We start from the raw sequence: 14,300 nt of genomic DNA on the forward strand, positions 1-14,300 counted from the left end.
ACTTCTGCAAAAATTGAGAATAAATCGAGATGTTTCGATCAATTTTCGGAAAGTTACTTCGTTGTCGTTGCTACATGGTGCAAACATGTAAACGGCGAACTGACTATGTAAAACACAATGAGTATACAAAATATTCATACACCTATTGAAACGGAATAACTTTATAAAAATTGCACCAATGAACTGAAATATTTTTACACGATAGTACCACTTCACTAGACAATGCCTAAAACAATTTTCCAAAAAATGCAAATGGTTGAAATGACAAAAATAATAAAGAAATACATGCCACGTTTAACATTTTTATTTGAAAATTTAAATAATGGATTTTGTAGATCTTGATAATCTATGTTGTATGCATGCTGGATGTTTTATCGAAGTTAGTTAACTTTTTTCTGCATCAACCGATTTCGATGAAGCAGTGTAGCTCAAGAGGCATAGTTCTGTCAAATAGTGGGGGTTATCACTTCGCTCCTTATTAGCAGAATTATGAAGTGGCACGCGAGTCAGTTGGAAAAATTTGCCTTGCAATACGCTGATCGAAAGGCTTGGCTAATGTATAGAAAAGTAAATGTGATCTTGTGAATGTAAATATGTAAATGGTTTATGTAGAAAAGTGTAACAAAATCTTACGAATGCAAACGGTATACCTTAAATTCGTTGCGCACAAATATATTAAAGATTGTTAATAGATGTATACGTGGGTGTGCATTCGAACCGTAACATTTTTAGAAAAGAGCTACATGTGTGAGAACGATTCTCGACTTCGTTTCTACGTGAGTTTATGCCACGGAATCAGTTCGTATTTTGGGCAACGTTAACTGCAATCGCCTCAAAAATTATTTACCGCTGCTGAAAGTTTCGTTGGCCGATGAGCTCTGAACTGTGCGGACCAGTTTTGTTGCAGCATAGTGCTTCACACGTGTCACAGAAGTAATAGTACAAATCTAACAATGCGATGATGCCGAGTGCGGTATAAAAGTGCTACAATTCACATAAAATGAGCGATGCAATTAAAAATAAAAAATTGATGCCAACAATCTCATCGTTTAAAGGCAAAACAGATTCGTATCGGTGACGTAAGTTAGCAAACACTTCCGTATTAAATGTCAGTATGTCGAACAGTGCGTCTATGCAACGAGTGTGCAACTGATCATTCCGAAGCCGATAAATAATGCAACTGCATAAATCAGATTGATCGTTAAATCAGATATCTACTCCAAGGACCTCCGACTTTCAGAATGACAAGTTATCGACTAGTATTTATTTTTGTGATCAGCTGTTGTGTTCCGAGCAGTAAGTACTTCGAAAATATTTCTTTTGAAAAGAAAAACGATTTGTCACTTTCCTTTTAATTCAGCAGCAAAGTTGTTAAAACATAATCGAATTCGGTTGTTCCCGTCAATTCTACGAGAGAGTTCTACATCGCATCCGAATCTTCAGATTTTTAGAATTCTGTAATCATAGTCGCGATTGTTTTAGATTCGACTCACTAATTTGTTACTGTAAGTATTCACAATATGTAATCCGTTTCATTTTGCAGCTACCGTTTTGTCAGCGGCTGTTGGAACAATAACGATGCGTCTCTATTCCAGGTAATTATTTATATCAATTTAGATTATTAAAACGCAATAACTTTTTTGAAACTGGACAAAATGACATGAATTTTTTGTTAGATGATAGAGGGACTAGTATACTAGACAATGACCAAAATGTCTTTTTTAAATTTTGCTATTATTTGGAATGACAGAAGAAATAAAATGTAACGAAAATTAAAAAAATGCCTCTCGTAGATCTCAGTAACTTATATGGGTGCTGAAAATTTGATCCAAATCGGTTAACCGAGAGTCGAGCTACAGGCGTTGAAAGATTTTGAAAACTGCAGACTTCTTACAGGTTTTGATCAAAATCGTGACAAAATTGCAATTTTTGTCATCTTTAATTTGTTGTAACTCGTGATAACGTCAACCGATTTCGATCAAATTTTCAGCAGGCATATAAGTTACCGAGATCTACGGGAGGCATTTTTAAAATTTTCGTTACAAGGTCAGATAAAAAAGTTAAAAAACGAGAGTTTTTTATTTTTTCTGTCATTCCAAATAATAGCAAAATTAGAAAAAAACATTTTAGTCATTGTCTAGTATACTAGTCCCTCTATCATCTAAAAAAAACTCAAGTCACTTAGTCCAGTTTCAAAAAAGTTATTGTGTTTTAGAAGGTGTACGAACACTTTTGTGAGTCACTGTATATTTATGTTGCTTCATAGTTTCACAAGAAATACAGATTTTACATATTCTTTACATGTTTTGCACACCAATTTTACGTTGTGAATGTTGCTGACGTTTCCATGTTTTGCAATCTACTCCGTTTTCCTTAGGAACGATTCTTATAAAGAAGTCGGTGCAGAACAATCGCGACAACTTGTGCCGCATATTAACTTGGGAGTAAAAACACTGATACACTGTCACGGTTTCCGACAATCAACAGATTCCCCACATGTCCTGAATCTAATACACAGTACGTTTTAATTGAGCCTTTGTAGTCCAAAGTATCTGTTCCTCTCATTCAATTCATATAATTCAAGCAGATTTACGCATGTGACGTTACAATGTATTTAAAATATTTGAGTAATGATGTTGTACTTGCACTCCCCTCTAAAATTATTAGGACGCCTGTTGATTTAGTATAAATTGTAATTTCTCATTCAGTTTAGGTAATGTTTCACGAAGTGTATCAAATCTTTTTAATTTTTCGACATCGTACTGTCGACAGCAAATATTAAGTTAGAAGTGTTTGTCGCTTATGTGATTATTTTAGTCATTTATTGTATTTTGTTAAGTGAAAACATATGTTGAGTTTATTTCGTACGATACGTTATCGAAATATGTGGGACATACTAAAACACTCCTGGAACAAAACAGAATCAGAAAAATAGACAGACTAATAAAAAGGAGGCTGTAATTAGTCCAAGAAGTAATTCAAAAACGCGGTGGATATAACGACGAAAGGAAAATTTAATTTTCTTTTATAGAATTGACGTTACTTTTATTATAATGTAAACAAATATATAGATATATGTACTTGTTACAGTTTCATACAATTAATTTTGAAAGAAATTGAAGGAATTACAACAATTTCTAGTCGGCATCTCAAAATTTAATTTTCTGTGAGTGTTCTCATATTTCTGGAGGAGAGTGTACGTGCCATGTAATTGTAACATTATTCATGAATAAAACGTCAATCAGGAAAATAAGTAACTATTAGTGGAAAAGTCAATTACGAGCCTGGCTTGGCATAGGATCGCAAAGTGTTAAGATGTAGAAAACAATTTATATAAAAATTGAATTCCATTGCAAATCCATTATACGTATATTAACGTAACAATATTCCTGCACGATAAATACGACTGTAATGTAATTTATGAATTTTGCATCCTGCCCAATCGGTTGGAATACTGAAATGCTAATAATATGTACGAAATTGCTACAGATTACTTAGCCGGTTTCGATTATAATATCATCGCAGCGGATTACAGGCATGTTACACTGAGAGATGATTATCTATCATCGGTTTACCTGGCCAACGAGGTTGCTGAGGTTTTAGTCCAAAGTATAAATGATATGGTTGCGGTTGGATTGGATAAAAATAAATTATTACTCACTGGACTTTCTTTGGGCGCTCAAATCGCCGGCCACATTGGACGTATTCTACCCTTCAAACTTCCAGAGATAATAGGTGTGTTAATCATAATTTGACAATACTTAAAAAGTATCTTACCGAATTCTCTACTATGTAATCAAAATTACGCAAATTAGTAACGTAAGTACTAAATGAAATAAATGTTATTACGAATACACTTCTATCATTATAAATAACTTAATTGCTGATAGTAGATTCAGTAATTTGTTTTCTTCGTAGAAAATGAATGAACTAATTAGGATTTAAACAGAAGATTATGTCATACATTTTCCATTTAGGTAAGATAACAGAAAAAAAGATTGTTGTAATGCAAATTGCAAGCAAAGATAGATGTAGTATAACTACTTCATAGCATGTTATATTGTATTCTATTGTATCGTAGTGTTCTGCTTTCAATAAAGCTTTTTTATATGTATATTTCATATATTTTTTCAACATACGACGTTTGCATAGACATTCGCAGTCTACTGATAACATATCGAAAGAAATTTATGTATAATACTTGAGGGGATAATATTACTGTGCACCATCCATCATCTATAAAATATTTTGTTGCGAAAGATATTAGTACAAGTTATACATTTGTAGGTAATTATTATTCAGAGTCAAAGTTTTAAACGCGTTTATTTGATAAAGGCATGGTGTGAACCGTTTTCAACATCGGTTCGCCTTTTGTCAAAACGAATAAACATCGTAATGTATCTTCTTATTGATCGCATCGCATAGCTGACGCAACGCATTCTACAGTTCGGCCAATCCTGATCAATGATGATCGTCTTAACTAAAGTTAAAGTTTTCCAAAAGTTAAACCTTCAAAAAAAAGATTATAATTCGTATTATGAAAAACACACAGAACGTAAATAGGAAATAATAAAAAAAAACTCACGCAATGCAAATAAACACGCATACAAACACACACGAATTCAAACTTATTCACAATGCTTGTCTTAGTCTGGGCCAACAACTCCTGTGTAAGGTACGTAAGAAACTTGAAATCTCTCTACATCCGTTACAATTATATCCGTGTTGCGAATCACTACATAATCACCTATTTGATACGTAGTCGGTTTTTTGTGTCGTTTATCATACGCACGTTTATTCTCTTGCTGAGTTTTAAAAAATTTCTCAGCCGTTTCCTGGCGTTTAATCGATAAGTTTCTTGTTTTAATAGTTTTTTGTTGTTTAATACACTTAACGCTTCTCGAAAATTATCCGATACCGTCCCTTCTCGATTTATACCAAATAATAATTGAGATAGGCACTTTCCGGCTAACCGACAAACAGTGTCTTTAATGGCAAATTTAACCAAATGGTCAATTTGATTCCATTTACCTGGAGACACCTTAAGTTTTGCTAATATTGGCGTTATAACTCTTTTGAAATGCTCGACCTCACCATTCGCACGCGGAGTACCTACCGCGATTAATATTTGTTCTATTTCACTATTCGCTAAAATCGCCTTAACTAAATTTGATGTGAATGACATGCCTCGGTCACTAATTAGTCGTTCTGGTTTACTATACACTTTAAAGTACTCTGTCAAATTTCGAATCACTTCTTCAGATTTTGTCGATTTATAAGCATAGAGTCTAACGAATGTGGTAAACTCATCCACTACTGCCAAAATGTATTTAAAACCTTTTCCACATTTCCGTAATGGTAATGGTCCACATGAATTGTTTGAAATGGTAGATCACCTTTAGGTAAACTATGCAAAAACCCCCCTGTTTACCACTAAACCAGTATACCTGTCTTATGTCATCGATGACAGCTTAATAATATTATTTTCTAAACTGTCACTTAATTCATTATGTTTTTCCTCGCTTGTTTCCAATATATTTCTTAATCCATGAATCGTACGGTCTTGATGTTTTTTAATTGACAGCGTTTCTTCTAAAGTATTAAGTTTCAATACTAATGAGGGAGCTGCGTACGCGAAATGCTCCGTACCCTCAATTATAATATTTCACTGACTCGTTCGCGGACTTATGCGTTACCCGGAACCGTGCTGTTCTGACCGGACTGTCCTGGCCGGACTCTCCGAACTGACTACTCTGTTCGATCTTTGGGCGGCCGATTTTTGCCGTTTATATACGTTCGGCGGAACCTCGTCTTCCTTTGTCCAAGGAGACGGTTTCTCCTCAGGGTTTTCCCGGGCCGCGCTAAACGCGCGGCCAGGTAGCCCTGTAGCGGTAGGCGGCCGGTAATTATTTTTCAGCAACATCTGCTGTACACGTGGGGTTGTCAAAAAAGGTTACTAAAATCCTTCTCGACTTGCAACGGCCAGGGAAAGTTTATTACTTCGTCCTTGGCCTCTGCAAGCGAATCCGCTAACTGTTATTCCGTCGCCGGCCGTGTACCGCCATAAAAATGAAAGTTTCTTTAGGCGGGCGCGTAGTTGCAGCATAATGGCTGCTACACTAATATCGTATTGTATCGACTCAGTGCATCAACATGTTCCATTTTACTTCCACTGCGATGTCTAATGATATAAATATAATTTTATAAATACATTGCTGAACGGGATATTCGTGAATTAATGTTCTGCTTATTGAGAACTAATCTGAAACTGTCACAGTCTGTAATAATTTTAAACAGAATGCCTGATAAATAAATACGATCTGATAAATCTTTTGATCGTATAAACCACTGCCAAACATTTAAGTTCAAAACTATGATATTTCCACTCTTGAATTCTTTTACTAAAGTAGAATAACGGTTGAAAAACTTTGTTTGACTGTTTTTGAAACAAAATGGCTCCAAATTCACATCTACTTGCATCGCAATGAAGTTCTGTATCTAATTTTGGAGAGTAAATTGCCAAAACGGGATCATTTGTTAAGCGTTGCTTCAATGAAACAAACGTTTGGTTTTCCTCTGACCCAAAACGAAAAACAGCATTTTTTCGTAGCAAATTGTAAAGAGGTCTCGCGATAAGCGAGAAATCTTTTATAAATCGATGAAAATAACTCGCTAAACCTACAAAGCGTTGTACTTCCTTTGTATTTCTTGGTATCGGGTAATCAACGACAGACACTGGCGCAATGCCGTCATCAGATATTGAGTACCCTAAATAAATTATTTCCCCCAATAAAAACAAACACTCATCTAACCTAAACCGTAAATTAAATTGTCTTGCTAATTCAAATATTTCCCGCAAAATGTCTGTGTTCGTCGATTTTATGCGTAGTTACCAAAAATCGTCCAAATAAAATAAAAGTTTCTTTTGCTTAAGTAAATCATTAAAAATGTCACTTAAATATCTTTGAAAAATACGAGGCGCATTCGTTAGTCCAAACGGCAGTTTAACATACTCGTAATGACCTAGTGGTGTTATAAATGCCGTATATTTAATAGATGATTCTGCCACTTTAACATGGTAAAATTCATTTTTTAAATCCAATTTCGTGAAATATTTTTTGTCTCTCAGCTGATCCAAACAATCACCTATTAGCGGAACTGGAAAATTGTCTCGAACTGTATGTTTATTTATTTCTCGATAGTCGACACACAGGCGAATCTCCCCGTTCTTTTTCCTAACCAGGAAACCTCCCTTACCAAATCATCAAGAATTACCCGTAATTTTTCTTTTAGGCTGTTCAGATTTCAAAGAAATAACGGCTTCAATAGAGCACGGATGTGTCATTGTTGCCAGGTTGTACACTGTGCTCTCAAAATAAATTTCTTTTAACTTTCTTGCTACAATAATATCTAATTTAGGATCTACGTTTAGTTGATGGCTCACGGAGGTTGGGTTCTTAACATATTCAATTTGAAAAATTTGCTCAGCGAACGTTTCCGAGTCAAAGTCCACTTTCCTCGGGCTTAACACGCTGACGCCGGCGCGGATATTTATAGCTTTTTCCGTACGGCGGCGCTTGAATTAACGCTCCGTTCCGTGGGGCGGCGCAAGCCCAAATTAATGTTCAACACAATACTTGCGCGGTAATACCTAGTAGGTGTTTCAGATAGATCTCGGCGAGCTAAAAACCAATCTAAAATTTGGTTTTGCTTCATCGCCCTCAGTTTTTGGGAAAATCAATTTTTATGAAAATCGCAGTTTATCACCATTGGCAATATCAGTTTGCGTACATTCACTTAACATTTACACACATGTAAATGTTAAGTAAAGCTGACCGTACCAGTTTTGGCCCTAATTTTGGTGTACCCTGTTCGATTCTTCTCCAAAAGTAGAGGTCTGATGCGCATTCTGACCATCGCACGCAATTCTGTGAACATTATTCTATAAAAGACAATCATAGCGCAAAGCAAAAAATTATTCAATTTCGTACAGAAAAAAGAAATAGTTGTGCGTATTCGACGAAGGCCTGTGTGCATGCTAACCACTTCAAGCAATCACAAATGTATTCTTATTCGCGGCAAAAAAGATAAAGTAAAGCCAGACACTGTTTTTTTTTACAATGATGCAAAAAAGAGAGTCGATCTGCCTGACCAAATGTCGTCATATTATAATTCTTTACGAAGAACAGTCAAATGATACCGGAAACTTGTTATACAGTTGATATGCGGAACCTGTCTGGTGAATGCGTGGTACGTTCACATAAAATGGGGAAGTAAACGGATGAAAATTTTAAAATTCAGAGAAAAGATTATTGACCATTTGTTGATGGATGTTGTAAATTCCCTTAGGGAAATAATAACAAAAAAGAAAAACCATTTTCTGAGTTCCTACGAAGGACCCGCGAGGAAGTCGAGAAGGCGATGTAAAGAATGTTATAAAAGGTTAGCAAACCTAAGAGGCACTCAGTACGCTATGAAGAGAACAAAAAAAGTAAAAACATTTTGCAATAATTGTGAGGGTAAACCGGCACTTTGCTTAACTTGCTTTAACTTGCTTATTATTTAAGTATTTTATACTGAATGTTTGATTATAATGTTGAAATGTTAATGTTTACTGATGAATAATTAAAATAAAATTAATTTTATACTATGTATTTTTTGATATACGAGCGTGGCCCATCGGTGGGTCATGCCGCCCCACGGAACAATCAAGCATGACCCACCGGTAGGTCAAGCCGCCCCACGGAACAGACAATCATGACCCACCGGTGGGTCAAGCCGGCGTCAACGTGATAATCTCTGCAAAACTTCCCAATGATATTTCAATTACTAGAGACCGAATGAAAACTCTCCTCAACAAAACAAAATGTGACACTGTCGTATCTGGTACCACAAAAAATATAATCGGTACACGCGCGTCTTTGACACAGACTTCCATCGCAAATGCTCCTACAATATCGACAGGAGAATAGTTCACACCATAAAACATGCTGCTCACCGGTGGCTCAAAATAAAACTGTCCTAGCAAAGAACTTCTCCGAATCAAACTAATGGGTGAACCTGAATGAATCATCGCAACTATACATGAATAATACGCCACATGTCGCTCCGTTGACAACTTCGGCAGTGTCTTCGAAGTTGGCGTTGATATAGCTACCTGCCATTGATGTCGTGCCTGCGGACAATCCTTCGCCCAGTGCGACTTTTCTCCACACAGGAAACAGGAACCCCATTCTCGCTTCGACTTCGTGAAGTCTCTCTTCCAATATCACGTCTCGTTGCAATTTAAACACCAAACAACCTTTTCCTGCGCGAAGGCCCTCGTTGTAGCTAAGCTCTCCGGTGACGCCAATTGCTTCAGATTCCTGAGCTCCCGACTGCTCCTCAAAGACACCTTCTGAAAAAGTCTCTGCCATCTCTAATCGCTGCATACGCGCCTAATCCCGGTGTTGCGGCTCCGGTACTCCATCGATCAACAAATTCACTAATTCTACCGGATGAATTAAAATCTTGCTCGCCAATGTAATTTTATCATAAAAATAGTCCGTAAACGACTCATTCCTTTGCCACACCCGTCTTTCAAACTCCCTTCTTGCGGCTAACTTATCTACCCTATGATCGAACATCCTCCGTATCTCTTCTAACAAAGCTGACGCGGACAATTCCAATAAACTAGATTTCGAATGAAACCATTTTAAAGCTTTACCATGAAGGTGCAGTATGATAATCATCAATATCGCACAATTATTCAAACTATACATACTTCTAAGCCGTTCGACCTGCTGTCCTTAAATTCGGAATGTGTTCTGGTCGCCCGAAAATTCACACAGTAAACCAGCAATAGTTCCAATGCTGGCGGTGAACCTGACCGTAACACTGCTTCCTATGGACTGGAAAGTCAAATCTCTCTCTCTCTCTCTCTCTCTCTCTCTTTCTTCGCACTAAATCCAATTTACGCTGCAAAAGATCACGCTCTCTGCGAAGAATTTCCATTTTTTTGTCCTTTAAAGACATGTCTGTGAGGCCCTGGGTATCTTGGAAATCACCATTATCAGCATGTTCCCGAAGAGTATCCTCAATATTCGGGTCAACAGCAACCAAACTAGCAATTAATTCAGCCTTCGCGCTAGAAACAGCACATTCCCTGGATCTGAGAAGTTCCTCGAGTTCCACAATCGTTAAATTGTACACACTTCCTTAATTTTCCGCCATGTTACAAACGCACACAAAATGCCAAAATAAAAATAAAAATTGTTCAAATTATCCAAATACCGATAGCCGTGAACAAAAATTCTAAATTTCACGCACTATCCAACATCGTCGTCCGAATCCCACTCTTGAAAATTGTAGGTAATGATTCGGCAAATTTATTATTCAGAGAGCCGAAGTTTTAAACGTGTTTATTTGATAAATACTCGGTGTGAACTGTTTCCAACATCGGTTTGCCTTTTGTCAAAACGGATAAACATCGCAATGTATCAAACAATCTTCTTATCGATCGCATCCCATAGCTGACACGACGCAATGCATTCTACACATTCGAATAAGAAACTCGTTCGAGAAACGTTCATACTAATTACGTATCTTTTCTGATTGCAAACCATAATAAAAATCTGTTTTCGTTACAGCTATGGATCCTGCCGGACCTTTGTTTAAATATGTTGAGCAAGGGATAACTGCTTCTGATGCGCTCTGCGTCAAATGCATTCATACCGATATGTACTTCTACGGAACTTCGAAAACCTGCGGCCACTTAGACTTCTATCCAAACGGCGGATTTGGAGAGCAACCTGGTTGTCCATTACTCCCGGCCACCGGTATGTCAAACATTTCTTTTTCTATTTACTAGACTCTTTCATCATTTTATTGTGAATCACTAAAATATTTTAATGGATTACTACGTATGCGCAGGGAGTCCATGTGTATAATGTAGTACAATAGTGAACATTGTAGACAGTGCGACAAATAAGTTTCGAGACTCGGATCATATCTCAGTAACTAATAGTGCCATCTATGTTTATAGACCGGCATTTGGAAGCTGTGACATTCCTCTTTCCGGTAGTATCAATTTTGGTTCAATCGTTTGATAAATAGCAAAGTTATAACAGTTCTCCCTAAACAACTTTCTTGTCGATGTTGAAATATGACCAAAAATCGTTGCATGTCAATCATTCCAAAGAAGTCGCTGCAGCCGCCAGAAATGTTCCAAGCTTCCTGAAATCAATTGTTACGGGTGATGAAACATGGTGCTTTCAGTACAACCCAGAAACCAAGCGTCAAAGTGCGGAATGGAAGTTGAAAGATTCACCACAAGTCAAAAAAACACGGAAAGTTCCATCAAAAATCAAGACAATTCTAATTACATTTTTTGGTAGCAAAGTAATTATCCACAGGGAATTCGTTCCAACTGGCTAAATAATTACTAGCACATATTATCTCAAAGTTTTGAAGCGTTTGATGGCCAGAGTCCGTCGTATTCGACTTGAATATCGCGATCCAGAGACCTGGTATCTGTTGCACGATAATGCAGCGAATCGTACCTCACTCGTTGTTCGTCAATATTTGGCTCGAAATCAAGTCTGTGTACTGAATCATCAACCGTATTCGCCTGATTTGGCCTCGTGTGACTTCTTACTATTCACAAAAGTGAAATTGAAGTTAAAAAGATGTGTTTTTAATGACATTTCGACCATCAAAACAGCTTCAACACGAGCGCTAGATACAATTTCACAAAATGAGCTAGAACGCGCATTATAATTACTGTTGAATCGCTGTAACAAGAGTATTGAAACTGGAGGAGAATATTTTGAATAAAGAAATCGAAAAATATTCTTATATTTTGTTTCAATGATGTTTTCCTCGGTCAGCCTCGAAACTTATTTGTCGCACTATGTAATATTGAACTACGATGGCGACGTAACACAGAGCTTCTGTCTGATCGTAGTTCAGAATTACAATGTTCGCCCGGTAGATGACCCACGCCACTGTGCGAGATCCCTTGCGCATGCGTCGCCTTGCGTAGTTATTTTTTCTGACTGCACTGGCCTGGAATAGCTTTATTTACCTCATCAAAACTTCTAAATAATCCTCCTAAGTACTCCTAATGACTGAAAACATTGTTCTACAAGCGATTAATAGACGACATAAAATTCGCAGTTTAGTAATGAACATGTAAATGTTTTTGTACATATCAAAGTTATTTTAGTATGATTCATTATACATAAATCATTATACATCAATTTATGTTAATATGTGATTGCAATTTGCTGAAATTGTGCAGGCGCATGCAGTCACGATAGATCTGCGGAGCTTATGGGGGAATCTGCGAGAAACCCGTACGGTTTCGAGAGTGTAAAATGCAATAGTTGGAGCGACTTCAAGTCCAGCCGTTGCGATCGAAATGTTATCATACCTATGGGAGAATTGTCGCCATGCTCTGTGTTAGTATAACCCGTTCGACTACGTTGGATTTATCTGATAGATATACTTTCTTGTATTCTAAAGGAAACGTAACTTTGTAACACTAGCCTGGGTCTATATTTCGACAGTTTATAGGGTGTTCCAAAAGTCACTCGCAATCGGAAAATAAGGAGTTCTTGATGTTATTTGAAGTAACTTTTTCCTTAGCACAAATGTAATCCGCGGCTTCGTTTACGAGTTATTAACGAAAAACTTTGATCAATGAGAGGCGAGCTCGAACGAGCGAACGAAGCCCAGTTTCACTCAATGGCTTGGCCGCCTCGCGCCAGTCGAGCTCGCCTCTCACTGTTTTTCCTTAATAATTTGTAAACGAAGCCGTGGATTGCATTTGCATTAAGGAAAAAGTTACTTCAAATGTTTTCAAGAACCCCTGATTTCCCGACTGCGAGTGACTATCGGGACACCCTGTATATTGGAACAGATATGGTCTGTAAATGCATAACGCCGTTCCGCTTTAACTCGTCACTCTGGACCTTCCAGTCGTACAATAAATACGTGCCTTATTTGTTCTTTAGAATGTAGTCATAATTACAGTGGCCCACAAAACTGTCCATACACATTTTAAAACGCAATAACTTTTTTAAGACTGGTCTAAGTGACTTGAATTTCTTTTAGGTGATAGAGGGACTAGTCTATACTAGACGATGATTAAAATGTCTTTTTTAAATTTTGCAATTACTTAGGATGATAGAAAAAGTAAGGAACTCTCGTTTTTTAACTTTTTTATCTGAGCCGATAAAAAAATATTTAAAATGCCTTTCGTAGATCTCAGTAACTTATATGCGTGTTGAAAATTTGATCGAAGTCGATTAACACAGAGTCGAGCTACAAGCGTTGAAAGATGATAAAAACTGTAGATTTTTTCCAGTTTTTGGTCAAAATCGTGATAAAACTGCGATTTTTGTTATCTTTAATTTGTTATAATTCATAACAACGTCAACTGATTTCGATCAAATTTTCAATACGCATATAAGTTACTGAGATCTACGAGAAGCATTTTTTAAATTTCCGTTATAGACTCAGATAAAGAATTAAAAAACAAGAGTTTTAATTTTTTTTCGTCATTTCAAAGTATTCAATTTTGGTCATCGCCTAGTAGACTAATTCCGCTATCGTCTAAAAAAATTCAAGTCAGTCAGACCAGTTTTAAAAGAGTTATTGTGCTTTAAAAAGTGTATGAACACTTTTGTTGGCCACTGTATATCTAAAGTATTCAACTGTATTTTCACCTAGTAGCCTAATTTCCAATAGTCTATAAAAGCTAATCTTAGAAGTACGTTTGCACCGTCGACAGAAGTTCAGAAACGAAAATATTTCTACAAATATGCAATATTTCTCTCGTCGGGTAATAATTTTGATGTTCAATATATGTGTTCGAAATGCTTATGGTATTTATAAAGTGCGAAAACGTAAAAGTTTAAGTTGATACGAATCGTTGTTGACGATAAGAATTGTCAATTTTGTTGTTATATTCTGCACTCATATTTCTATAAATTAATGTATAATTGTATTTTTCAGCACCGGTAAATTCTACCTCCAGACAAATGGAAAAGCTCCATTTTCAAAGGGATTAGTTGGCACAGTGTACCATAGAGAATTGTAATAAAACATACTTCACTCTTGCTTGTTGAAAAGTGTGATGCGATGATGTAAACGCGAATAAATGGTACATGCAAAAAGTATAGTAAAATTGTGTTAATTCAATCAATGTGAATTAATCTTGGTGTACATAAATATATTAAATATTATTAATACATGTAAATGTAAATGTCGTAAATGTAAATACGACCCGTAACATTTTAGAAAAAAAACTATAATCT

General features: G+C 36.4%; 2 protein-coding genes and 1 long non-coding RNA gene across 10 annotated transcripts in view; 1 reads left to right on the forward strand and 2 right to left on the reverse strand.

Annotated features, from left to right (window-relative positions):
- Positions 1–14,232, forward strand: LOC117225240 (lipase member H). Of its 3 annotated transcripts, none has more exons than XM_033478612.2 (7): positions 1–1,296; positions 1,544–1,595; positions 2,378–2,517; positions 3,490–3,735; positions 10,629–10,817; positions 12,281–12,440; positions 13,999–14,232. In XM_033478612.2, the coding sequence occupies exons 1-7, from the start codon at positions 1,242–1,244 to the stop codon at positions 14,081–14,083; spliced, it is 927 nt and encodes a 308-aa protein (XP_033334503.2). In that variant the 5' UTR covers positions 1–1,241; the 3' UTR covers positions 14,084–14,232. The 3 variants fall into 3 exon arrangements, with proteins under 3 accessions (XP_033334503.2, XP_076379742.1, XP_033334504.2); XM_076523627.1 differs by having other exon boundaries at positions 3,526–3,735; XM_033478613.2 differs by lacking the exon at positions 2,378–2,517 and having other exon boundaries at positions 3,536–3,735.
- The window catches only part of LOC143259846 (RYamide receptor), a 284,265-nt gene that overhangs the window by 202,027 nt on the left and 67,938 nt on the right, over positions 1–14,300 (reverse strand). The gene's annotated exons all lie outside the window — the stretch shown is intronic.
- Positions 4,233–6,110, reverse strand: LOC143259850 (uncharacterized). The gene is made up of 2 exons (XR_013033854.1): positions 4,586–6,110; positions 4,233–4,509 (listed from the first exon to the last, which is right to left on the reverse strand). It is a non-coding gene; the product is annotated as an uncharacterized LOC143259850 (long non-coding RNA).

The sequence above is a fragment of the Megalopta genalis genome, chromosome 7 (genome assembly GCF_051020955.1).
Source record: "Megalopta genalis isolate 19385.01 chromosome 7, iyMegGena1_principal, whole genome shotgun sequence".
In the NCBI taxonomy this organism is placed as follows: Eukaryota; Metazoa; Arthropoda; class Insecta; order Hymenoptera; family Halictidae; genus Megalopta; species Megalopta genalis.

What these genes read in the sequence shown, in the direction of transcription:
- LOC117225240 (XM_033478612.2), top strand. Translation starts at nt 1,242, where the DNA reads ATGACAAGTTATCGACTAGTATTTATTTTTGTGATCAGCTGTTGTGTT. An exon ending in CAGCTGTTGTGTTCCGAGCA is followed by an intron (nt 1,297 to 1,543) that starts GTAAGTACTTCG and finishes TTCATTTTGCAG; the next exon opens with CTACCGTTTTGTCAGCGGCT. An exon ending in GAATTGTCGCCATGCTCTGT is followed by an intron (nt 12,441 to 13,998) that starts GTTAGTATAACC and finishes TGTATTTTTCAG; the next exon opens with CACCGGTAAATTCTACCTCC.